This window comes from Corvus cornix, chromosome 2 (assembly GCF_000738735.6).
Source record: "Corvus cornix cornix isolate S_Up_H32 chromosome 2, ASM73873v5, whole genome shotgun sequence".
Classification (NCBI taxonomy): Eukaryota; Metazoa; Chordata; class Aves; order Passeriformes; family Corvidae; genus Corvus; species Corvus cornix.
In genome coordinates, this window is record NC_046333.1 from 26,217,996 (window position 1) to 26,244,781 (window position 26,786).

A 26,786-nucleotide genomic window follows, 5' to 3' on the forward strand; every position below is an offset into this window, starting at 1 on the left:
CTTGTTTTCTAACTATCATCTCTACCAGGACATGGATGTTTTTATTTTTTGCTTCAGAGAGCTAAGAATCCACCCCACACACAGTTGAGCCCTCTGTGGCACCTGTATGGTGTGTTTGCCTCACATTGAAGCAACCAGCTCCTACAATTTTGCTCTCAGGTTCATCCTCTCATCCCTTGCTCTCAGTAGTATGGATTAGAAGCTTTAAGCTTTCCTGAGGGTGATGAGGGAGAAACAGCTGAAACCATGGATTTGCCTTCTCCACCAAGAAATATATCCAAAAATGTTTCACTATTTCAGTGCATGGAAAAAGGGAGCTGGACTGGACCCTGTGCAGCTCTGGGCTTGCAGTGCTCCAAGAGCCAAACAGGCATGTGGGCACTCTAGCTTTAAGAATTGATTTCCTAAGTGAACTGTCAGCTCCCCGTGGCTGGAAAAATCTGCAAACAATTTCTAGTCACTGAACAAAGCAAATCTTTGTACTGTGCTGTAATAGGTCATTATTAAATAAAAGCTCCTTTGTTAGGCTATAAGAAATGGTGTATACTCACTCCACCACTCTTCACAATGTGCCTTGGTGTGACTTTGCAATGCATATGAAATTCTATTTCATGTCCTGTGAAAAGATGACATGGTATGTTATTTTAATTTTGGTAGGAAAAGCTCAGGGTAAAGCAAGCTCACAGCACAGCTCTGGTGATTGAACTTCATTGCTGATGCATTTGATTCACAACCATACAAGAGAACATGGAGACCGGACTTTATCTCATTTGCAAAAGAGTAAATGAGGAACAACATGGGGAAAATGACTAGTGATGACACTGAAGGAAAACTTTAGCAGCTGCAATTCTTACAAGGTATGTTACTTACTGGGCTGTCTTATTGCAGTTCCAGGCTTAAATGAGTCAAAACAGGAATCCAAGGGCGTCAGTGTTTTCCCACCCAGAAACATAAATATGTTTCCAGCTCCCTCTTTTCTTTCTTTTGCTCTGCACCCAGTGAGTTCCCAGTAATCTGCCAGTTTGGGCCCTACAGCCACAGAGCCCTGTTACCCTGCTCAGCATCTGTTTGTGTTGCGCATTGATGTCGCTTTGCAGCAGACCAGGCTGAGGCACAGGCACGGCAGCTGTAAGCCCTGCACCTGTACATTTCGTCAGGCTGTGACCTTTTAACCAACCCCATCAGGTCATGATTTAAGATTGTATCCCCCATAGTCTTTCTTCTCTTGCTATATTTTGCGTGGGGTTGGCAGTGCATGAACAGGGATCTTTGATCCTTCCTTTCCCCTGGCCATCAGGGCCGTGGGAGACCCCCAGAGCTGGTGCTTCCTTCTCAGCTGGTAGAGGTGGCAGCCAGGGCTGAAGTGGGCATTGGGCAAGTGATTTCTCTGAGCCCTGTCCACTTTTGTCTCTTGGCTGGGCTTAAATGAGCCTTTTCCAATAAGTGCCCAGCTCGGCTCAGGCTGAAGCTGCTAATTCCAGTCGTGTGTGGGTGATTCATATGCCATCTAATAATAGCAGCTTCTGGCCATGCCAGCACAATAACTGACCATGGAAAACTCCACACTGCTTTGGGCTGCTGGCCCATCAGCCTTCCCAAGCTTAGCTGGCCATGGCTGGTGGTTTTTCTTTGAGGGCAGCACTGTGCAGCTCAGCAAGAGGCTGCAGATTGTGCTGTGGGCATTGCTGTGAGCAGTGCTGGTGCTCTAGCCATGGGCCCTCTGTCCCAATGGCAGTGCCACCACGGGGTCAGTTTAGGAGCTGTGGAAAATGGACTGATCCTCCTGCTGCTTTACATAAAGCAGTTGCTATTAATTACCTGCACCAGCAGCCACATCAGATAGTTTGCTTCCAAGGGCAAAGCTGTGTTTGTCCTTACTTGCCATCCAAGTACTGTTTAGAGCATATGCAAAAATCTTTTACATGGCTGCCAAATTCATCTTTGAGGCAGAGTCACTGCTGTTCCTGCTACTGAAAGGCAGCAGGGGGCTTGCTTGGTATGCCTCATTCACTTGTTTGGATGCTTCCAGGGAGGAAGGGTGATGGCAGGGCAAAATGACACACGTGTTCCTCAGCCAGACTTCTACACCACCTTTTTCCATGCTTCAGTGGGATTTACTCTACCTGGTGTTTGACCATCCAAAAAGGAAGGCAGGAAAGTGGTGGTGGAAGCTGGAGAGGTCTCAGCCCTAGGAACATGACTGAAGCCTCGACAGGTGATGGCTCTATGTCTTGGCTGCAGACCAGAAGCCAGTCCAGGGTGGGGGCAAGAAGCTCATCACTACTGTGCATTACAGCCTGTCAGTCAATTAAGAATCTCCCTTCATAGGGGTACAGTGGTCCCAGCAGAGCCAGTGGATGGAGTGGCATGCCCAAAGTGGGATATCTCTGCAGCCAGGCCAGTCCGACACATGAGCCATGATTCCCACAGTGTGGCAGCGCTGGACTGCTGATACAGCATCGGGATCTCAGGCATAAATATGGTTCCTGCCCTGCTGCTTCCAACCATGTGAGCTGTGGCCCAGGGGAAAACACACATCCAGGGCAGACAGTGTCACTGCTGAGTCCTCGGAGGTAAGCATCAAATACTGGAAGAGGATTATTAGAAGCTAGAAAGCCAAAGTGATGGAGCCAAGGAGGCGTGGGAGACTGAACAAGATGTGACAGCACGATAAGCAGTACTGCAGTGCAAGCCAGGCACCCAGCCCCACTCCCGGGTGGAAGGACGGGGCAAGGTGAACCCCTTCCCTCCTGCTGTCAAATCCTGTGGCTGCTTCCTACATGGGTTCTGCACAGGTATCCCAGAACTCTGCTGCCTTTAACTCGCAGGGATGGCAACTGGTTGGGCAGGCCAGGCTGTGCAGGACATGTGCTCCTTGGACACCATCACTGCAATGCCCCTGGCTCCCACAGCTGTCCAGAAGGGCCCCAACTTCCCAGCAGTCATGGGGCTGTGCTCCCACACCACCCACACAGCAGCTGGGGGGTTTTCCTTGTAAGCAACTGGCTCATTGTTTCACTTTTGCCATCTGTTTGCCTTTCAGGAAGGATTTTCCTTTGTTCCTCCCCTGACCTAAGCTGGAGTTGGGGTTTTCCAGACTCAGGGTCAGGGTGGCACAGGTCAGCTCCCTATCCCAGCTGTGCTACCTGGGGAAGGACCTAAAAGCCAGGCACCAAGGTCCAGCTTTCCTTGTACCAGTGGTGAGCAGCGGTGGTGCTCAACTCCTGAGGGCTTCAGATGTGCTTTTTGGAGCCCTGCTGTATTGCAAAACATATGAAATGGTCCCTGGGCAGAGGAGGAAGAGCTGGCCCTAGAGCCAGCCCTGAAGTGCTCATGTATGGCTACAGCTTTCAAGGACACCCCCAGTCTGAAACGGGGCTGGTTCCACTTTTGCTGAGTGCATGTGGTGTCTCTAAAATTACTAAATGCTGTCTTTTTCCTTTGTTTTTCTTCCTCTAAATCTGATGTTTTCATTGCAGTGGACCAGCACTTACCAGTTAAAAGACTGACCAAATACTTATGCTCAGCAAACACAGTGGCACCAGCAAATCTAAGCAATGCCGCTATCTAGGGCACACCGGAAACAACATTCGGGGTTTTGAGGCTCTCCATTTTTAAGTTTAGCACAAGACCAGCCAAGCATGGGATGACTTAAGCCAGGACAATGTTGTCATAAAACTCATCATCTGGTGTAGGACAGAAGAGAAAGCCTGCCAGTCTGCAGCCTGTTCTCTTGAAGAAAAATACTTTGTGTGAGAATATGCACAAAGAGAGGAGGATCCAGTTCACCAGGGCTCATATTTAACTGAGTAGATCAAAGCCTGCACTATTTGCTTCAGGACTGTTGATTTTGGTTTTGACCAGCTTCTCCTCCACAATGACAAGTCCTAGGGGATTTTGTATTCTCGTGGGCTTTCTGCAGAATGGGGCTCTTTGCACCAGAGCTTCTAAGCAAAGCTTGGCACACAAGCTGCTGAAACTATGGAAGCTGCTAAAGGCAGAGCCGACGCTGCAGCAGGCGACCCCAGCCCCCACACCTGTTTCAAACAGGAAAGCCAGGCCCTAGCCTCGGCATCAGCAGAGATGGGGGCAAGAGGATTCCCTATAACATTTTGTTGGCTGGTGCTCCAGCTTTCCCTTTCTCTGCTAATGCTCCAGCTAAACTGGAGCCCAGCATTTTCCAGCTGCCCATGCCAAGCAGAGCTCAGGTGAAGAGCAGTTGAAACCTAAGATTGAAACCTAAGATGTCTCAGGGCACAAGGGTAAGCAAGAAGTGCTACAGTGGTTCAAGACTGCACTCCACAGAGCTAAGAAAGGCACTGCTGCCTCCCTGGCTGTGTGACTAAGCCTCTGCACAGCTTCAAGCATTTTCTGTAATTGGGAGAAAACAGCAGCAATCTCCAAGGGACCAGCTAAGGAGAGGAAAAAATAGCATGCAGTATTCTTGGTTTTCCCCTATGCTACAGCCCAGCCTTGAGAAAAGGAGGAAAGGGCAGGGAGAGGCATCCAAGCCAAGGAAAGGACTGGATACAGGGCAGGTGTAGGAGCTGTGCCACTGGGCTTGCTCACTCTGTGCCAGCCTGCAGTGAGGCCACATGGTGGGCCTGGACTGGGACACCACACCACAAACTTCAAAGTGACATGAATTGTTTGAATTCCCTACCACAAAAGCTAAGCATGGCATGGTGTGTCCAAGTAATGGTGTCCAATGGAGAGCTCTTGCCAGCTGGATCAGCAGCTTGCCTGCTCCAAAGGTGATCTGAAGAAGAGTCAGCAGCCCTTTGGGGGACCAACCACGCTGCTTCTCCCTGGATGGCTGCAAAGAGCAGCTTGATTTACTGCTTCTGGAAGGGAACAAAGCCCAGTGCCCACACATGCTGCAGCACACTTTGCCACTTACTGCAGCCCTGCAGCCCTGCAGCCCTTGGCTTCTGCTGCACCACCCCCCAGCCTCACCATGGGCACTGGGACCTCTGCCACTGAACTACACAACTCTAAGGGTTCAGTGCCTGATGACTGTTTTCACAGAAGGTATCACTTGGGGGTTTTTAGCCCTCTTTTACATCTGTAAACTTCTGATGAGAGCTCAAGTTCATCTTCTGAAGCAGGATGATGCAGACCATTTTTTCTTCTTTGAAGCTCCATCCAAAAAGCCATATTTAAGCAATGCCATGCCATGGGGTCCCACAGACAAAGCTGAAGGAGTTTACTGAAAGCTGGAGGCTTTTCAGTAAAGACTGGAGGCTGAAGTGGTCAGCAATGACAGGGATGAGATATATCTGCCTTTTCCCAGAAAAGCCGTCCAGATAAAAAAATTTGCTAGTGAAAACATTGCCACAATTCCTTGGCACTGTGAGATGTGCTGTAGGTCTTCAAAACAAAATGGCCTCAAGGCAAAATAGGCAAAGTGAACTTTTCCTATGTCTTGGGAGGGCTGGCTGCTCATATATGGAAACAGGAAGTCTTCAAGCAGCAAAGGTGCAGCAGGAACCATGCTCAGGATGAGGAAGCACACATTTCTCATGGTTCTCCCTTGGGGGATGCTGCCTGGAGCCACAACCCTTTTTCTACCCAGCCCTATAGGTGCCTCTGCTTTGGGATTTTTTATGAAGCGTTGCTATAGGAACTTAATTGCTTCTGTTCATCCAGGTCTGAGCAGCTTCCTGCTCCCACTCCTCCTCTCCCAGGGCTGGCAGCGTCAGGGCTCTGAGGACAGCGAAGGATGCTCAGGTACAGCAGGAGTGGGGTCGTTCAGCTCAGCTCATTAGTGCTACTATTTCTGTCTCTAGCCTTTTCTCTGTTCGTATCCATCTGGGGCTCTTTCAGTCATTATAGAGCTTTCCACCCTCTTCTTTTTTTCCTTTCTCCTCCTCTGTCTTCCAGATTTTTGCCACTGTTTCATGTTGCTGTCCAAGTTATTTGTCTCTTCTCTCTTGCTCCGGTCGTGGGAACATTAGTAATGTTTTTCTGCAGAGCAGGGTGGCTTAGAGACCGCCTCGCAGACCTGACAACCATCCTAGTGCTGCTGGCAAAGGCTGGAGCAGCTCAGCCAGCCCATGGGAAACGATCCTGTTTATGGTTCATCACCATCTGATCTACCCACTGCTTCTTGCTCCCGCCTGGGCCCAACTGTGCCTCTGCCGTGCGTGGCCATGCGCGGGGTGCAGTCCCGCTCTCTGCTCCCCGCTCTCCTGCCACAGCCACCCCGCATGTGGGGCGAAGGGAAGCGTGACTCACATGGGCCTCCCACCCATGAGTAACAGTGTTGGTCTATCACGTCTCAGCCAGCTGCGGCAGCTCAGAGGGAGGGCGGCGGCTTCCTTGGCAAGGCATGAAATAGGTCACTCCATCCCCAGAACACGGGTGAAAACAGGGGACCAAGACTGCAAGACATGGCAGCAATGAGCAGCCTCACATCAGATGCAGGAGCAGTACCCCATGACAGCAGGGGGGTGGGCAAGGAGGTACACAGACATGGGATGCAGGGATTCCTGTCAAACACCATCAGTTCTCCCTTCTTCCTTGCCCAAACCTGCTCCTTTTTTTCCTGGGAAATGCGCAGGGAGAGTCCAAAGCCAGTGAGGGAAGAACGGGTGGAGATGGTGGGAACACAAAGCAGTTATGTGCTTCTTGGGGTGGAAAGAGGCCCAGGTTATTAAATAGCAGGCAATTTTAACATGAGTTATTAATACTAGTTGTTTGTACTGGGAAGTGGTGCCTAGGGGCTCCCATTGCACTAATCATATAACAAAGCCATGTTCCTAACACAAATAGCTTGTGTTTCAGCCTGAAGAGAACAAGTCGTCTCCTTCCCATTACCCTCTCTTTGAAAAAGCAGCTTGAAGATTACACAGTCGAGCCCACAAAAACTGGGAAAGGAAAAAAATTACATTGGGCTGCCCTACAGTGCCATCACTTACACCCAGCCAGCCCAGTAACTCCATCAGCACTGTGGGCCCACGCTGTCTGCTCTTCCCCTGCTTCATCCCCAACCACGGCAGGCCAGGCCGTAGCATTATTGGTGATTTTTGTGTTACCCATCTTTGGGTTTGAGTGTAGTAATGTCACGCCACCCGTTTAGGGTACTGGGGGACCGTGGGGAGTTTCTTCCCCCCTTGCTGATTGATGCTGTATATCTCTGTTGTATTTTTTTCAGGCTTTGCAAACTACAGTTCTCTCCCGGGTACATGCCCTTCTGAAGTAAGAGACCAAATTAATGAATTAAATTAATTCATTTACAGCCTTGGCACTAAAGCACAGACTAAAGGTCAACAGCATCTGCTGATTTTGAATGGTACAAACCACAACTGCCCCGCTATTTTTTGTTTTCCTGAGAACTTGGCATTATATTGAGCTTGACCACATGGCAACACAGGTCCTCCTGTCTCTGGCTGCAGCTTTGAGCATAGTTTTTCATCAGCCCAATCCCACGTTCAGGCTGGAGGACCAGGAATACAACCTGGAGCCCAGGCCTTCCCTAGCAGTGCTCAGCTCTGGAGATGCTGTAACCTTGCTGCCTGACCTCACACTACCTGGCAGCACCTTCATCTGCACGCTCAACACAGCGAACCAAGGTGCTGAACAGGACAGGGGGCCCCTTGGCATCCCCTGCCCTCTTGACACTCATCCTGAAGTAGATCCAGCTGGTGGAGGAGATCCAGCTGGAAGATGAGCATGCAGCGGTTGGTTAAAGGTAGAGGTAGTGGTGCAAGTTTGGTGCACAGAGCAGAGAGAGGGGCTGTCAGTCCACGTGTGTGGGCTCCCTTACGGCAGCAGATGTGCAACACTACTGACACTTGTTTAGCACAATGCTCTGCAGGTGTGCATGGGTGCAGGACTTCATTGCGTTAGTATGTAAGAAGTGGGAGTCCTTTACCTCCCACTACCTGCAGGCGGCTGGTAAGGCTCAGAAATGCCTCGGTCAGCTCTAAGCCCCTGACAGCCATGATCTGTGGTCAGCATGGATCCTGCTACTGACTCCCCAGTCCCCACAGGCCTACTCGCTTCTGTGCTGGTCCATCATGTCTTTGTCTGAGGCTTGTTCCATCCCTGCTGCTGACCTCCTGTTGGCTGAAGTTGTGGGGGAACCACTGCCACACATACCCACCCCCCAAAGTGAGCCGATGCTGAAGCACTGCCAAACTTTGGGAGAATTTTGGATTGCAGCACACAAGCTAAGGCACCATGGCCACCATCAACCTCCCTTTCAAACTGCAGGGTCTCCTTCATTCCTATCAGGCCACTCCCAGGGCTCTCCTGCCTCACTGGTTTCTCAGATGGGTATGCTTTAGGCTTTAGCTCTCCATTCTACCCTTTGTCCCTCCTCAACCTTAAGGCCTGTGCCAAATGACAAAAGCTTAATAACAGCTGAAGGGTGAACAACAAAACCCAACAAAACAGGACAGACAAAAAAAAGAAGTTAACATGAGCAAATAACAATGCAAAGTTACCTCCCTCTGCGTGGGAAATGGCTCACTTACTTTGGCTGAGGAAGGACTAAGGCAGAAACTGAGCACTGACAGCTCAACAGAGTGGTCTGGGTCTTGCCAAGGTACCAGCAATGGAAACAAAAGGCTTTGAAATGAGAACAGCTCACACACCTTAAGACCAAGCAGCATGACAATATTTTCTATACTGTTTGCCACCACTAACTTGACATCATCCATAACAACTGTACTCAACAGGAGCACTCATTACAGCTTTGAAGATAACTGCATCTAGTTCTTTGCAGATCACACTGTAACCCACTTGAGTGGACATCTACAGATTAATCCAGCCAGGGGAACTTCTCTTCCTCCTTGCCATGCTTCTTCATGGGTGGGCAAGCCTTTGTGAGACACCCCTGGCAAGCAAGGGATAGAAACACAGCCCCCATAGAATAGCCCAGAGTTTAGCACACCTTGGCTTTGGCCTCTGAACCGACTGCTCCTTCAGCAGCGTTAACCAGGTCAGCCTCTCTCCTCCTTTCAAACACTTTTATCTGTGTGACACTGCATTTTCATTTTTTTTTTCCACCCGACACCCGTCAGCCATTTTTCTTCAGAGAGAAGGTAAACACCCTGTTTTGTTTTCCCATCTGTATTTAAACTGTGAATGGAGTGAAGCAACAGTCTGGGGAGCAGAAAACAGCTCTGAGTGGAAGCGATACAAGCGCTGATTGCAACCAGGCTTTTCAGACATATGAAAAAATAACTCCCTCCCCCAAGGAGATACTTCAGAAGCTGAAAGCTAAGAACTTAAGTACAAAGGCTTTTGTTTTTATTGACATTGTAAGAAACAGTTTTTTTCTTTGTTACAAAAAAGCTAAGTGGTTCTGCAAGCAGAAGTACAGTTCATATGTACACAGTGCTACAGACCCTTCAGATCAACCTAAGGCTTGAGAAACATCAGATCATAACTGCAGGTTTATCAAATGAAGACCACTAAGGTCTGTTACAGCTGAACACTATTCCTACCGTACATAAATGTATTTACACATTCTCTTTTTTTTTTTTTAAAAAGGATTACAAGCTTTATAAAAAAAAATTTAAAAATTGAAAAAAAAAAAAAGCAACACATTTTTATCTTACATCTGCAGGACTGACAACAGTAACTGTTCCATAGGAGACATTCCACCAACCCAAGGACAATAACACGTGAATACCAGAGGTTTACAAGACATTTCAGACCCTATTAACAGTGGTATGTGCTATTAGCTGAATGGCAAGTACAGCCTCATCAGGAAAATTTGGCAACACATCCTGGTCCCTCTCTTTTACAGGGTCAACGCAAAATAAGGCACATACACTGCAAGAATATAAACACTGCTGTTCAGGGGGACAAGCCATTGCAGGACAGGTGTGGGTGAGCCAACCAGCAATCTCACTGAGGGGTGGGAGAAGCAGTGACTGAAATGAGCAGCCAGCCAGCATCTTGATGCACGTACCATTTGGGGCCATTCTCCAAGGAGAGAATAACATCATCTGCCATGTGGATGTGTGGGACCATTGTACTCCCCAGCAAAGCCCATGTGGAAGCCCACTGACTTCCCTGCAAACACACCTTTCCTTCACCTGGGTTTAACTGACAGATAAACTCTTCACTGACAACTTCCACTTTGTGGAAAGTAAAACTGCCTGGAGAAACACTCACACTTCAGGCAGGCTGGGTGTTACTGACGTGTCCAAGGCCAACAGTAACAAACATGGAAGACTCTCAAAGGGCCATTAGAAGAAATGGTGATTTAGGCTTAGGTTGCAATGCTTTAAAAATAGAACATTCATGATATTTTGTGCATTTTCTTCTACTCTCGGGTGAGCAGTGGGTTTCCAACAGCTATGCAAAAATCAGCTGATGTGCCAGATACACAAAAGCAAGCTTTGACTCTGTAACTGAAGAGGAAGAGTAGAGGGGTGCTAGTAAACACATCCCACCAGTGTTGATGGGACTTTCCCCAGACTGCCATATGGTGAGGAGGTTGACAAGTGAAAGCTGGTGTCCAGTGTAACAGTGCCATGCTCAGAGAGACCAGTCTACCTCATCAAAACAGAACCAAAACCCAAGATAGCTGGGCTGTGATGTATTGCTACCTTCACAGGTACCAAAAAACAGGCTCTTTAGTACAGAACAGAAAAGCGTGAGAAAACACTAGAAACTGAAAAGTGACACATGAACATAAGTGGCACATACACTTAATGTGAAAATGATAAATCATTTGAACAAACTCCCTGAAGACACAGTGGAGTTTCTGATTCTTCAGCTTTGCCAAATCAAATGGGATGCCTTTCTTGAGCATGTGGTTTCTGCCAAGACACACTTTTGGCCCAAGACAAGGATAAGTGAGTGACTAAGGTTTGTCAAATCCAGGAAGGCAAATTAGCTACTCCAACAGTCCCTTTTAGCCCAGAGCAATATAAATGGCTCCCTCTAAGCTCTGATGGATCACATCTGTTAATAGCTTCCCAGCATCAATTGCACCAGCAGATACAATTATGAACTGGAAAATTGAGTTTAAAAAATAGTTGAGGATGGTTGGGGTATGTTAATGTATTGGCTCCATAACAATAAAAGACTTCTCTCCCAAGCCACCTACTCCCAGGCTGGTCATAAGTCTCCCTGCTGAAGTTGTTTATAAACATGTAATTGATGGCTTTAATAAACAGCCAGTTATTGGCTGTTTATTATCTGAAACATGTCCAGCACAGTCTTTCCTCATGCCTATAGTGCTGCTTCTCTGCAGGGCTGTGAGCTGTATCCCAGCGCTGCAATGCACAGCATTGGCCCCTGGAGCATCCCTGCCCCTGGGGACCTGCCCAGCGGGATGCATCCCTTCTTGTCCCAGCAGCAGGGCAGGGACGATGGTTGTGTACAGGCAGCAGGTCTCTACAGGGCCTTTGGGCAATGAGAGGGCAACAGGGAGCAGCTTCCTCCCACTGCCACAGCAAACCAGCTCTTTGCCATGATGAGCTGTGCCCAACTGGCCGTGCAGCCCAGGGACCACTGCAGGCAGGCTGTAATAGCTGGTCAGGGGCAGGGGAACTGGCAAATGGCAAAGCACAGGATGAGCAAATATGTGTGCATGGGAGAGGGGAAGAAAGAAATGCTGGCTAAAGATACAGAGAAAGACAGGAGCTAGATCATGATAAAAGGTGTAGGATATTTGCATTTGTTTTGATTTCTGACATTCCAGCTCACAGTGCAAATCTTTTGGTATGTGCTGTGATAAGAAGCCCAAATATGGCCCCTGCACCAGATTCCTGTGATGTTTTCCTACTGATTTATAGCTCCATCCTCTAACAGCTGTTAATGTTATCTGACGGCTTTACTGAGGTTCCATTCCTACACATTTCCTCAAACGTCGTGTCCTGAATCAGCTGGTATTTCACCTTTTGCTTTACAATGGAAAAAAATGCTATGGCTTTCTAGCCTACAGAGGTCACCTTCTGATTTTGACTGGGCTAAAGTTTATCTCTGTTTCAAAACTGACCATACTCTCTCTTCTCACTATATGTCTACTATAACACCAGCTCCTTACAGACATCAAATCCATGACTGTAAGTGCCTGCACAATTTACATCCCGTAGTAGGACTTCACTACTGGGATTTAACTGAGAAGTCTGCAAGGGCTGGCACTCCATGCAGCTTCTAGGAGTGGGTGAACTTAAACCGTGGTCTTGTGATTGTTCCCCACACCAGCCTGTTCATCCAGGAGCACTGTGTGTTTAGGGATGCAGACATGGAGCCCAGCAGAGCCAAAAACAAGCCAGTGCTTACAGAACAAAATGCCATTCACCTCTACCAGTGAGTAGCTTCATGATCACAGTGCATTCGTTTCAATTTTTGCGGGTGTAACTGAGCCTGGGCATTGACCCACTGGTTTGCTTTGAAATTGAATGCACGTGGTGTCACCGAGAGAGAGAGAGAAAGAAGCTGGGTTGGTCTCTCTGAGCTTTGATGAGTTACCAGACAACTCAGTTGGTTAGAGCATGGTGCTAATAGCATCAAAGTTGTGGGTTTGATCCTCATACAGGCCATTCACTGAAGAGTTGGACCTGATAATAATTCCAGATCAGAATATTCTGTGATCTATGAATATTTGCTGTTCTCCTTACTTCTTTGCTATTTTTAATGGCAGTTTAAATCTCAATTTTGTAAAGCCTGGGCACAGTGGAAAAACATTTAAGATTAGCAGATTGCTTGCAACTGCTTTGATTTATTTGGCTAGTCTGAGAACTGGGCCAGCCATTCATTTTTTACTTTTACATGTCATGCCCATGATGCTTTTGAAGCTGTATGTATCCATGGAGCTGTCTTGGCTAAAGGGGATGTACACACAGTTCTTCCAGCAAATAAGAACCAGTGGCTCAGCAAATTACACCTCAACAATTTGCATTAAAAAAAAGAATTCCCCAGTATGAAATACTGCTATTTTGTTATTTCATTGTATGAAATACTTCATAAGACCCTGATTGTATCTCCACAAAGGGGGTGTGCAATGGGAAGATTATAGTCTACCCAAGTCACTACATATGCCCATAATTTTGCTATCCAGCCATTTTAAAAAGAAGGCTGAAAACCAGAATACCAAATATTGCAAAAGATGAGAGTTGGACTACGAGCAGCTTTCTGGTCCTCTCCTTCCTCTGAAATAGGTTGAACATTACACAATCTCAGTATCATTATTCAAAGCAGTGACAGCTATCTCTCTGGGTGTGTAGAAAAAAGCTTCTGCTAGAGATCAAAGGGCTGATGGTTTTCACATTTCTTATTTGCTTGAACCTCCCAACTTTTTGTGCTCCAGGTCTCTGAAACTGCAGCCCAGGGGTACCATGGCAGTGCATTTCTAAACTGGTCTTCCACCTCAGTGTGATGTGTCCAGTGCATCCAGAGAGGATTTCATCTCTGTATGCTCACTTCACATTGTGCCTGGTTATAGGTTCAAGGGGAAAAGTTGCAACAGTTTTACAAGGTCTAGCTTCGTTTGAGTAACAGAAAATCCCCAGTCATTTCATCAGGCCTTTTTTACAAAAAAACCCCAAAACAAAACAAAAAAACCCATGCACTTCACACGTTTACATTGGTTTACAATTAAAAAACAAAAGAAAAAAAAAGAAGCATACAGACATTCAAAACGAGTGAGAGAGAGAGGAAAGAGAGAAAGGCAGGGAATGGGTGTAGCAATACTGATTCAAAACTGAAATGGAAGACAGTTTCTCCCTAGAACACTTTAGGGTTTTCAGAGTCCTTATTCCATAAAAGGAATATACTTGAAACACATCCCATTTAGGTGAGATGAGATTGCTAAAATACATACACAACTAAAAAATATGAGTCTTTTTTTTTTCCATCTGTTATCTCCTAAGTGTTTTTTGTTTTTCATGTCTATTGCATAACAGCAAGAAACTTGCTTTCTTCTGCAAGTGAGGTCAACAAAGAGCTCATGTCCCCAATAGCCATGTTGGTTGTGCTTACAGGCATAGCTGGGAATGTAAGAGATGCTCGGGGAGTGGTGAGGCGTGAGGAATTGCGGGAGGCATTTTGAATGATACTTGGGCTCAAGGCTCCCGAAATTAAGCTGACATGGTCCCCATCATCTATGATAGCATCAAAATCTATCTGCACACCCTCTAGACTGTTGCTGTCAATGCTGTCAACTGTGCTTGACACTTGGTTAGCCCCCGGAGAAAGAAGCTCGGATGAGTTTTCAGTTGCAGTCCCCTGCAGCAGGCAGTTGGCTTCCGAACCAAAGAAAGAACCTGTTTTCATAGCTTGGTGGCTAAAGCCCATGGATTGGTCATATAACTGACCAGAGTAATTCTGCATGTTAGAGCAGAACTGCTGTGATTGACCTTGCATTTCCATCTTAATGGTGTTTACCCTGTACGTCTGGTTGCCATCACCTACGTGTCTTTGCTGTTGGGACAGGTTGTTTCTCAACACATTTTGCCGTCTGTTGCTGCTGTAATTAGAGCATGACTGGTAACTTTTGGCCACTGACAAACCTGAAGGCTGGCTACCAATGGTGTGAGACACGAGTGGACAACACTGCAGCCCTTGATAGAGGCTGCTTTGTGAGGTAGGACTAACCTGCCCTAGCATCATTTGACCGGATTGATTGACTCCCTGGTAATGAACGCCATCTCCAACTGGTTGGCTTTGCAAATATTGCTGTTCCATCATATTCCTGTTCTGCATCCCATTTGCCATACTGGTGGTTTGATCGCTGGATGCCATGGGATGGCTGAAATTTTGCTGGTTCCCATTCACTGGCATGTTGCTGATTCTCAGCTTCTGCCCTTGCACTGCCATGCCACAGGAATTGTCTGTCACCCCAGACATCATTGCTTGCCTGCCCATGCTTTCACTGTAAGGCTTGTTGGACTGCATGCTGAAAGAATTCCCAGCTCCGCTGCCAAGAGCCATGTTTTGCTGTAAATTGTAGGAAGTGTTGTTCTCCGCCAGGTTCTGATAGCCATTCTGCTGGGCCATGTTGCTTCTCTCCAGATTCTGCTGCTGAACCATCATATTGTTATACAGTCTGAAGGCCCGAGCCTGCTGCACTGCTGACCGCTGACTACATTTCAGCTTTGAAGGAGATAAGTCAGAACTTCCAGAGCTTACTTCATTCCACTGAATAGGCAAGTCGCTCTTATTTGCCTCGGGACCTGCCTGCTGACTGCTCGGTGGAGGGGCTTGGTCAAAGTTGCTGGGGTTGTTGTTTCCTGAAACTGAGCTGTGGTGCATTTTGTTGCTGTCTAGGACATTGTTCAACAAGTGGTCGTACATGCCCTGGTTCTGGGAATTCAGATACTGGACCACGTCATCTGGCAGGAGATCCTCATCATTCAGACTGCCACCTGCTTCCATTGTAGCAGCCTCCAGGGCAATGTTCTCGCTGATGCTTGGAGGACAGGGGGAGCTGAAGCCGCGGAAGACGCCACCCTCAGAACGGGTGTAGTTCTGAAGAACAAGGTTGCGCTTTTCCATGGATGGAGGCAAAGCAGGAGGGTTAAAGCTATTAAGACTGTTGAAACGCTGGACTCTCGGAACAGAGAGGTTGTCGGAGGCCATTCTGACTGGATCACTGGCTCTCCTCGTCCCATTTCCTAAAGTTTCATGAGACAGAAAATGCCTCCTGCTGTAACCGTTTGCCCCACCATCACTACATCTTCGAGGGGCATTCACTGGAGGCAGTGGAGATACTCCTGACTCCCTGCAGTCACCCAAGAGTGCCATCCTTGTCTTGAGGCTCATCCTCTCCATGTTAGGCAGTGGAGTTGGTGGGGGTCCACCAGTAGCTGCTGCATATTTAGCTTTCAGCCTGTATTGTTGGGCCGGGGTGAGGCTGAGAAGGCTTGGTAGGTCATCACACTGGCTCGCTTCACTGGAGCGCCGGGAAGCATCTGTCGAGATGGGGTCGTAGGAGTCTGCAACGCTCACGTTCTGTGGTCTGCCCTCTGCCTGGGAGGCATCACTGGACCTCCGGCTGGAGAAGCAAGGAGAGATTCCAGAGGACCTGCGGCTGCTCAGGTAGGCTGAACTGATTGTGCTAGTATTGCTGTCCCTCCTGTTCAGCATGTTCAACACAGTGATGTCCGTACTTGAGAGTTCATTCCTGTTTGGCAGAATAGTCATGGATCCTCCGACACTGCAGCTGCTGTTCGACTGGGTACCTGCAGGTAAAATTCACAGTTAGACAAATAGGTATTATCCAGAAACTGGTGTGGAAAACACACAGTAAAGAAGTAAGTGGGGTATAGAGGAAGAACGTCATCACAGCCAATCATAGCAGTGCTCTTTCTTGAAAGAAGTGGGGATAAAAACTGTGTCCTTAGGTTAAAATCTAATTCAGAGACTCAAGGGTAACATTTCAGTGTGAATCCCAGCGGAAAATTTATAGCCCATAGCCACAAACTGTCATCAGGTGGTGCAGTGCTCCAGCCTGCAGTGCAGCTATGCTGGCTGATGTGCCAGGAGGACACATTCGTAAGGGAGCTTTTTATAGGCAAAATATAATTGAACAGGCATTTGCATGGAATGGCAAAATATACAAATTGGGGGCTATTCAAGGTCATTTCTAAGACTTCTTGAAATATTCTTGAAATAACTCCTAACAACTGCAAAACATCTTTGCTGGTTTCCTTGTTTTGTTTTGGTTTTAAGTAAACAGGATAAATTTCTTAATTTTACATAGTTTCTTTTGATTGAATGGGTCTCAGAAAACCTGTCACTGCTGGGTGGAACACAGAAACCTACAGGCATGCTGTAGGCAAAGTAGGGGTGGCAGCAACATCTGTTTTGGTCATGAGCAGCTCTTTGGAGGAAAACAACCAGGGATCTTCAAAGTTCTACCTCGCGTTGCTTCCATTCATGGATATCAGCCTTTGCAGCAGTAGCATCTGTACATATGATTTCTTCTGTGTGTGGGAACAGGTTATTTAAAGGGAAGCCCAAAGCATTTCTGCAAAGGGTGCCTTGCAAAGGCCTCAACAGAAAGACTTCCATACAATAAACTCACAGGTATTTCTTTCTTCTGCTTTTCCTCAAAATGGGACAGAATTATGATGATCTTGGGTCAAAACCTTTAACTGTAAGAAATATTTAAATTGTGATTCACAGCTCCCTTGTTAGACCCTGTTCTATAAAACACAGAACTATCAGAGTTCTCAGAGGGTGGGTAGTAGGACTTGCAATGAGGGAATAAACTGAAAGTGATCAATTTACAAATCATTTCACAGCTGCTGAGTTTCCTAAGCTGTGCAACTCCTGCAAGAGTTGAAAAATTGAGCTAGTAAGCAACAAGATTAAGGACAAAAAGTGTTATCACTCCTGTTACGTGTATCTCACCATTTCCTATGAGAGGCGGCAAGGTCGGGGCTTTGGAAGGTGGAACGGGGTTCAGTCTTGGAAGCATTCCATTAACTTGTTTCAACCTTTCTAATTTCACTTGCTCCATCCATTTGGTCCCTGTTATATTCCTCCTGGCCTGTAAGCCAAGTGCTGTGGTGGCTGTGGAAATGGTAGAGTCCATGATTGGGGTTTCATCGATGACACTGAGGTCTCCTACACTACCACCACCGGTCAGAGTAAGCTCGATCCCATTGTTGGAATAGTTGCTGATGGGGGACTGTTCGCTGCTGCATGTAGACTGACCACCAGGGCTTGGCTGAGATGTCTGTTGGAGGGAAGTAAGAGACAAAAGAATGTGAGGATTAAGCAAACAATGTTAACCGGAGCACTCGCGCTAAATGAAGGTCTAAATGGAGCCAAAGATATAGGTACAGAAAAGTGATCGTTCATAAAGAGGCTTTCTGGATATTGATTTGGCATTGTAAACCACAAGACTAAAATCCCCTTTCACATCTTGCTGATGGTATACAATATATCTCCATAAGACACTTATCCGAGTTATTCCCATAGTTACTTCTATCACTTCAAGCCATTTGTGAGCACGTATGGATGGATACCCTACTTTGCTCATGTGCTGTTCCCAACTGAAGCTGCAGCTCAGAAAAACCAAACCAGAATTCAGTCATGTTACAAGGTATTAGTTTACACTGCTAGGCTTGCAAACAACCAACCAACCAAACAAGACTCCAACAACATTGGAATTTGGGGTTTTTAAATTAGACTTGTGGCTAAAGAATGTAAGCATTTTCCAGGCTTAAGGCTCATTGTTACAAGCAGTGGTTGGCCTGAAATGCTGGCACGTAATAAAACAGGAACAAAGCATCAGTGCAAAAAATACTGTATCATATTATCAGCATCCCATGACCCTGGCATCATTCAGGTCTAACTTACACCTCCTCTTATACCTAACTTATACCACCTCTGCCCTGAATCAAGAAGGTGATGATCTACTAAATCACATCCTTTGTTTCATTTGAATTTAAGATTTTAAGTGCAGGAATTTAAGTAGACAATACAGGCTGCTAATCTGCAGGGATATAAACATGCCACAAGAGCATCTTCTTTCTTAAAAGAGAGTGTTCCCTGCTGCTCTAGCAGAACTCTTGCTGTGGGGAAACACAGGCTTGATTTACTTTTTATAAAGTGCTTGCAAAAGAATGGGAAAATTGACAAACTGACAAAACAGAGGAAGACAGACAGAAGTCTCTGGACTTAAAATCTCACTGTAAGGTTCTATCAGTGTGATCACAAATCAGTGGGGTATGCAGTATCATTTTGCTCCCAAGAACAGTTTCATGTAAGTATTTAACTTTTAGGGTTTCTGATGTGGTTTTGGTTTTTTGTTTTGTTTTTTTTCTGCCACTCTGTAATCTTTATGTATATTTTACCGAAAAATACTGTCTAGAATTTCTGAAGTGGCAGGGATGACTCTCACTTTAAACATCAATGAATGAAGACACAGATTCATGGCAATACTGTAGTTTCATATGCCCCTAAGGAGTCCATTTGAGATGCAATAACTATTTTATTATTTCTAAGTTGAATGATGATACTTAGAATTTATGAGGCCACACTGAGCAAGGTCATTTCCAAATCCTGGCCAGAGCAGATTTGGTGACAAGAATAGAAATAACAGTTATTATGCGGAAGAAAGTTTGTGCTTCTGGACAATAGCTCTATGCCATATGGAAGAAGAGTAATAGTGATCAGAAGCCTGTTCTTGTAGCACATGTCAAGATCACAGTGAGGTAGGGTACAGAAATAAGAACTGTATTATGCAGAACACAGAACATATATTTCTAGATGTGCAATACAGAAAAAAAAAAAGGATGTCTCATCTAGAGGGGAAAGTACAAAGACATTTCTGAAGATGCTTCACCAATATAAGCCAGATTTTTCACATGTCAAGTGTTGCAAAATGCTCACAACACATTACAACTGGGAATACGCTGGATGGATTGCACATTACTAAATAAAGGAATGACTGAACAACAGGCAGAAGACTAAAATAAAAACACAAATAATGTTGCAATAAGAAAAACAGCAGAAAAGTTAAAATGCCCTCACCTTATTACCCACTGTCCTTAGGAAGTTAGAATAAGACATTTAAGAGCATTAGACAGAAAAGACATTGGATTAGTTGAAAACCAGAAAATATATCTTCATTCATACATGCAGTGAAAAGCAAGAAACACAGAATTATTTTTAAAATATAATTTTCAGTGAGAAATATTTAATACTATGTAAGCTACAGGCATTAGTACCCTTCTTCCACAAATTTTCATGTTAAAACTCTGTTCAACATGCCTTAATAATGCTACACATTTACCTAGCAAAGCAAAAGAGGTTTTCTTCCTATGCAAACTAAGGTAGTTATCACCAAAGGGGGCAGAGGACCTCCTTTAGACTTCAGCAGGAGTTTACTCTGAGCCCTTGGAAGTTTTTGAATTCAGTATTAATACTGAACAGTTTGAGCATAAGCCTTAGGCACAACATAGTAGTAACTCGTATTTCAGTGAGTAATCACTTTGAATTGCAGCATGATTAACAGTATGAGCAGAATTTGGAGAGCTCATATTTGTAGTCCCCAAGGGCTGGATACAGATGAATCATAGACCCAGATGGGGAAGAGGATGGAGTGACTGCCTTTGACTTAACCCTTGTGAAGAGGGCAGATGGCACATGAAATTCAGGCAAATAAAGAACTTGTGTATTTAAGACAGCATCTCAAAAAATGGAATACAGTCCTTTCAACAGTTTAATGCAATACGTTAAGGTAAACCAAAGAAAAGACCTGCAGACTCTTAACTCAACTTGATTTAGTTAAACTTGGATTAGGTAAACTTGAGTAAGTATCAGATAAACATAAGAGGTCATCTCACAACAGAGATGATATGTTATTAAAAGATGTCCATCTGCTGTTTAAGAAAGTCAATTCATCCTGCTTCAGTTTGATCCATGACCCAAAAGCCTCAAGCCCCTAAAATCTGATTACTTTCCTAGGTTCTCCAAAAATGATCGTCATCAATATCATCATTTTAATCATTTGGACGTGTTGTGGTTTGGTTAGGTTTTTTTCTTGTTCTGGCTTTCAGCCTGCAAGATTCAGATTCACCATCTTTCTTCTGGAAACAGGAGTGTGGAAAAAATGTGGGTTTTTTTTAAATGAAAACTCTGATTTTCTTATACTATGCTTATTCCAGAAGATGCAGCTTTATAAGAGAAACAATTATTGTGACAGTTGCCAGCCCTGCACTTATTCCATATTGCACAGACTAGATGGAATCTTTTTATTTGCTATTTCTTAGGCTTTAGAAACATTTTACAATGTAAACATAGAAGAAAACCTCACAAAACCAAACCTTGTGAGCTAGAGTTTACAGACTTGAGCATTTCATAAAGGGATTACTAATCGGTTGCCAGAAGAAAAAGGACAAAGGGAATGGCATGGTGTATTGCATACCATTGGTTTTTCTGACTTGACTGCTTTCACTTGGAGGCATTCTTCACGCTTTGAGGTAGTGTTGCTGAGGTCCTTCTGCTCACCAATTGCACCCTGAGTCTGATGGCCTGGTGACCGGGTCTGAGAGTGGCTGCCTGGGTCTCTTGGTGGTGGAGGCCTTGGGTGGATATCTCCCCGCTGCTTCTTGGTGACATGTGCCTCCGGGCCATGCACGGTCTTCACGTGTTTCCGGAGAGAGCTGGGGTCTGTGTAGCGCTTTGTGCAGCCCGGTATCTTGCAAACATATGGTTTCTGACAAGACACAAAAACCACTTAAATTAGATTTAACTCCATGTGGGACTCCTGAAGAACTCCTTGGAGCTGGTGTCACAGTTATACCTTTCACAGTGAATTTGTTACCTGATTTATGGTTTCTACAACAACTGAATCATAGAATGGTTTGGGTTGGAAGGGACCTTAAAGATTATCTAACTATCCACTCCCCTCCCAACATGGTCAGGTATTACAGCTGGTGAGCGGTCAGCGGCTCTGACCCAGGAAGAGGTGACCGGTCTGGAGAGATGGTCCTGAAAGGAATCACCTTCCCGAAGCCCGGTGTCTTCCCTCAGCTGCTGGCCAGGAGGGCCCTTGCAGAGACTGTCAGATGTTTAGTGATTATCAGCTCGTGATTTCAGCTCAGCTCTGCAGGGCAGCCTCCAGGCCAAGCCAGACCAGAGAGAGACAAGAGGCTCGTGTGGCTGGTTCCGCACGGAAGGTAGCTTTATTGTGGGTCCGTACTCCGGTGAAGGGGAAAGCCAGGGACGAGAGCTCTGTCTCATAGGGGCAGAGGGCTAGCTTTTATAGGGATACAGGGGATGGGTAAAGGCCAATGGGTTACAAAGGATCTGCATAGGGTCTCCTAAGGGATTGTGGGTCTGTCTTTTCTTGCCGTGACCAAAGAAGTGGTTGCCTTCCCAGGGAGTCCTGCTGGGCTATTACGCAAGCTCAGCAGACATCCCTCCAGGGCAGGGGCTGGGCATACCCCACAGTCAGGGACACCTTCCACCAGACCAGGTTGCTCAAAACCATATTCACACCTGGCCTTGAATACTTCCAGGAATGGGGCATCCACAGCTTTTCTGGGCAATCTCTGTCTGTGCCTCACTATCCTCACAGTAAATAATTTCTTTCTTATAACTAATCTAAATCTACCCTCTTCCAGTTTAAAGCCATTATCCCTTGTCCTATCAAACTGCAACTACACCTAGTGAAGCCCATTAGTTCCCCTTGGTTCAGAAGGTAACAATTAATGCTGTATAGTTGACTGAGGGGGCAGAGTCTCTCATGGTACCAACTGGCACAGCTTTCACTTATCTCAGCAGAAGAGTCAACACAGCTGTGGCGGTTTATGAAGACTGGTCTAAATTTCAATCCTGTCCCTTGCCCTCAGCAGTTTGATAGTGTTTCCAGTATGTCTAGTACCTACTACTTGACACTGAGAGGCAAACAGCCCCTTCAAAAGATGCTGGGCCACTTGTTCAGCCAGAATTAACTGAGGAAGCATTTTTTTCTGGCTACTTAGATCACCAGTATGATGTCAAAGCATAAGATACAGTGCCATGAGCATTTTCATGTTGCAGCAATATATGCACTAGTACTATTAACTGCTACTAGCATAACTCATCACTCATTTTTTTAGAAACCACTTTATCTGTGAATTTCTATAGTTCACTAAGACATGTAGAATAAAGTAAATTCACTGTCTTATAATTTAACAAAGCCTTTGTTCTTGTATTATGAGGGGATTAGAAAGAAGAGTTGAGCACTTCCTAAATCCTTTAATTGCCTCAGGAAGCAAAGTATTGTTCACTCACTTTTATTACTGAATTGTTTCCAAGAAACTACTATTTTAAAGGGGTTTTTTATACTAGCCTTCAAAAAATAGAAAGAGACCCTCATGCAGAGTTTCTCAGAGGGGTTCTCTGTCTGCTTACACATGGCACTGTGGAGCAGAGTCTTTGACAAATACAGCTTCTTCATAGCTGTCTAAGGCCTGAGCCTGCTTTCACTGACATCAGTGGAAAAAACCCTCCCATTTACTTGAAGAGGAGCAAAAATGAGCAATTTAAACATGATGTTGAGCTACTGAGGCAGGTTTTCGCAAGTTGCTATGGAAGTACAAGTCACTTAGCTCTCTTCTGCATGAGTAAGGCATACCTTCATCAAGATATGTCAGCTGCTTTTAAAGCTCTCTGTAGGTTACCTACTTAAAACCAAAATGGTACTGCAAGCAAGTGATGAATTTGGTCTGTGCTTTTCATGGTATTCACATCACTCCACCAGTATACCCTGCCCTAGATTAGTTTGTTTTGGTGTGAAGTGATGGTGAAGGAAACGTTTCATTTGCCCCTGTGGCTGCACCTACCAGAAATGATGTGCAGCATAAAATTTCTCTGGTTGACTTACTGTTAGACACAAAATTCTGATTTTTAACACAGGGGCAGGTCACATCATTAAGTATGAGAAGGTCTAACTCATCAGCTAGGCAACATACAGATTGGTTCAGATAGTGAATGGAAAAAAAAAAAGCTCAGGCAGCTATTGGCAAGACTTGGTGAACTTCCTTCTACCTTGGTGACCATTCACAGAATCACTGCAGGGCTTCAGTGCCATTATTAGTTGGGCTGCTGAAAACACACATAGCAGGGATGAGGAAAACTCTGAGATGTGCAATGCCCTCTGTTCCCCTTGTGACTGAAGAGATGCTGCAGTGACCAGGGACTGGAAGAAAACAAATGCTCCCTGGAGATCTGCCAGCCCTAGTGAGTACCTGCAACAGACCCGACAGACAGCCAGAGAAAGATACAAGCTGTGTGGAAATGGATATAGCTGCTGTGGTATGTCCCGCCCTTCCAGGTTTAGGCTAGAGGTGAAGGAGTATAGCGACATGTCAAGGAGGAGAGAGTGGACTCTGAGATGTGAGATTGATGTGACTCCGTGCAACTTGAAATGGGGCAATAAAACATGGACAATGCAAGAAGATGGTGTGATTCCTGAAAAAGGAGGCAGCAGTAACAGGAAACACAGTAATAATGAGATGTTACACTGAGAGTTTGGGAAACGGCTGTGACTGCCACAGCTGGTTTCCTTGAGAAAGGTCGTATTTCCTCTCCTGCATCCCTAGTCCATGAAGTCTGTTCAGGATGGAAAGAAAGACTGAAAGAGGCTAGAGAAGAAGAAAAAGGCATAACTCAGAACTTAAAAGGCAACCTCTGACTTCAAATGTGCAGACTGTGGCTGTCTGCCGCACCCCAAAGTATGCTGGGGAAGCTGCATCCCAGCAGATGTCTGGTGCCAACACAGGCATGGGGATGGCTCCAGGCACTCAACAAGCCCTTCCCACTCCAGAGGGAAAAATGATCCCAGCTCTACAGGGAAAACAGGATCTGTCCCTCGTTAAAGCATGTGTTTCCATTAGAGTCCCTCATTCAAAACTCTTCTACATGTAATAAAATGCCAGGTCTGTATGACATACTGTGCTGGTAAGAGCCATCCAGAACTTACATTCCTTTCAGGTTGCTGAGGGTTGCTGTGCCTGTCCTCTGTAATACATTGCTATGACCACACTGTAAGTCTGTTCAACAATGAATTATATTAATCTTTTGAAGCTGTGCTTACTTACCTCATTGGAATGAGTCCTGTTTTGGTGCTTGGCCCTGTCAGATGCATTGGAGAAAGCTTTGTTGCAGCCTTCGTGTTCGCACACGTATGGTTTCTCTCCAGTGTGAGATCTCAAGTGCGTTTTCAAGTTTTCTAGTCTGGAGTAGGCCTTTGTACAACCTTCAAACTGCAGGAAAGAAATAAGTCTGGTTTAATTTTACCCTTTGGACTTGCAGGAAACAGTAAAAGTGGACTTATAAAAGCTTAGAAATTTTCAAAACCTTCATAACCTTGTCCAATGTAGTTTTGATTTGGGGGGTTTTAATTTTACCCAGGCAAACTCCACCACAGCTCAAGCTAAAATGCTTCCAGCATTATGTAAATCTTCTCTTACAGGAGAGCACAGTATTTGTGTCCTTCAACTAAGACCAAAATCCATTGCAAAGCCATCAGGAGGCTGGTGGCCAGAAGTAATATCCAGCTCTGTAAGAGAAAGTGCTTTTAAATAATTAAGCAAACTGAGTCCTGTATAATAATGCCTTTTGGGGCTTCTTTGTACTTTTAACTTGAGGAAGTGGGTCAAATCATCCAGGGAATCCCTCTCCTAAAGCCTTTGTGATCTGGTTGTGCTGTATAACGAAGCAGACATGGCAGTCTCTTCTCCACAAGCGTCTGACAGACAAGAGCTCAGTGAATGCAGCACTTGTCCTGCTCTGTTCTCTGAACAGCCCCAGCTTCCCTGTGCAAGCCTGGAACTCAGGCCCCTTTACTCACAGTGCATTTGTGTGGCTTTTCCCCTGTATGTCTCCTCATGTGGACCACCAGCATATATTGGGCTTTGAAAGGTTTCTGCTCCCGGGAACAGTCCAGCCATCGGCACACGAACTCTTTCTTCTCACCATGTATGTGGTCATTGTTGATGTGCTGTTCAGGTAGAACAGAGATTACAGATTAACAGAAATACAACATCAGCTGCAGCCTTATTGTAATTTCACATTGGAAGAGCACCAGAGATTCAGGTGTGAACCAGTTCCTTGTGGTACTGAAAGAATAAGATCATCTGCACTCCCGAGTGACCACAGGGTTCAAATTATAGATCTTACTGGAAGTCCACTAAGGCCTATGAATTTGTTTCTACTGAGATCAACAGGCTTTGGATCAAGCCTCAGGGATACAAGTTGATAAATGGATCCTGGATAATCTCATGCACGGCTCCACTTGTGTGATTCACATTGGATACTGCTTTTGCAGAGCAGGGAAGCGTTCTTAAGTACTGCTCAACATAAACAAGGTTTACAAAATCAGACCTTTAGAAACATATCCTCCGACCTGAAAAATCAACAGAACTGCTAAACCAAGTTTCCATCCCAAATTTTAACTCACTTCATTACCCATGTTTTCTTTCAGTAAATGTATTTGGTTCAGTAAATGTACAGGTCATGGCATGGAAAATAAACCCCTACACACTGTGAAAGGAAACTCTGAGTACTGGAGCATACATCAAGCCAGTTTTTGCCACTGCCAAGTCTGGCTCTGTCTGAATGTGTGTGGGAGTGACAGCTGCCCCAGCCCTGCTGACTTGCAGGCACGTCTTGCTATGGTCAGTGTCATCCACGTGAGTGTATCCAGAAGCAGGACAGGGCTGTGTACTTTGTACTCTTCCACAAAAGTAGCTTGTTCTGTTTCTTTCACTAAGATCTAGTTCAGAAAAGCATTTCAAAATGGATTTAATTCTCTGTGTTTATTGGAAATAGGCAGGTGAAGTAGGGCCAGCCTCAAAATTGTTGGTTTTTTTTTTAAGGTTTAATGTTTGAATTTTTTTTCACAGCTTTAGAAAACAACAGAAAAGAAAACTGTACACGGACTTTAGAAGTTTTTTTCCAACAGGAGCTACCTGACTCATCCTCCCAGACTCTCTTGGAGAAACCATTCCACACTTCCGTCATTGTGCCACTAGATGGCTGCATTACACAGCGAATGATATTATTCCCACTAAAGTACCACCAAAAAATCTTTCCAGTTTTTATTTGATCACAGCACAGGGAAAAAATCTGTATCTGTTCCAGAATGGGCCCACAGAAAATGCCAGCCGTACAGAAACTCAGTAGTTCATACTGGAACACAAAGAAGGTAATCCCAGTCTTTTCTAAAGTCTTGAATTCAAACAGAAAGCCACATAAAATCAAGTATGTTCAAAATTATGCACCATCACCATGGGAAACAGACATCCCTTGTCTATAAAAGATGATAGCTCATTTTCTGAAACCTTACTGCCATTTCTTAAAAGTTGTTATGG

At 45.4% G+C, this 26,786-nt stretch overlaps 1 protein-coding gene and 1 long non-coding RNA gene across 7 annotated transcripts in view; one reads left to right on the forward strand and one right to left on the reverse strand.

The window, feature by feature from the left end:
- Positions 1 to 663: 663 nt before the first annotated feature.
- On the forward strand, positions 664 to 5,813 carry LOC109144505. Its single transcript, XR_002045298.1, has 3 exons — positions 664 to 857; positions 2,329 to 2,573; positions 5,650 to 5,813. It is a non-coding gene; the product is annotated as an uncharacterized LOC109144505 (long non-coding RNA).
- Positions 5,814 to 9,236: 3,423 nt separating this feature from the next.
- Positions 9,237 to 26,786, reverse strand: part of GLI3 (GLI family zinc finger 3) — a 207,612-nt gene continuing 190,062 nt past the window's right edge. For all 6 annotated transcript variants that reach the window (XM_039548513.1, XM_039548512.1, XM_039548514.1 and 3 more), the window contains 5 exons: positions 25,265 to 25,414; positions 24,513 to 24,677; positions 20,852 to 21,142; positions 17,326 to 17,653; positions 9,237 to 16,151 (listed from right to left, as the gene is read on the reverse strand). In XM_039548513.1, the coding sequence (XP_039404447.1) occupies positions 13,861 to 16,151; positions 17,326 to 17,653; positions 20,852 to 21,142; positions 24,513 to 24,677; positions 25,265 to 25,414 (3,225 nt within the window). In that variant the 3' untranslated portion in view covers positions 9,237 to 13,860. The remainder of the gene's footprint in view (positions 16,152 to 17,325; positions 17,654 to 20,851; positions 21,143 to 24,512; positions 24,678 to 25,264; positions 25,415 to 26,786) is intronic.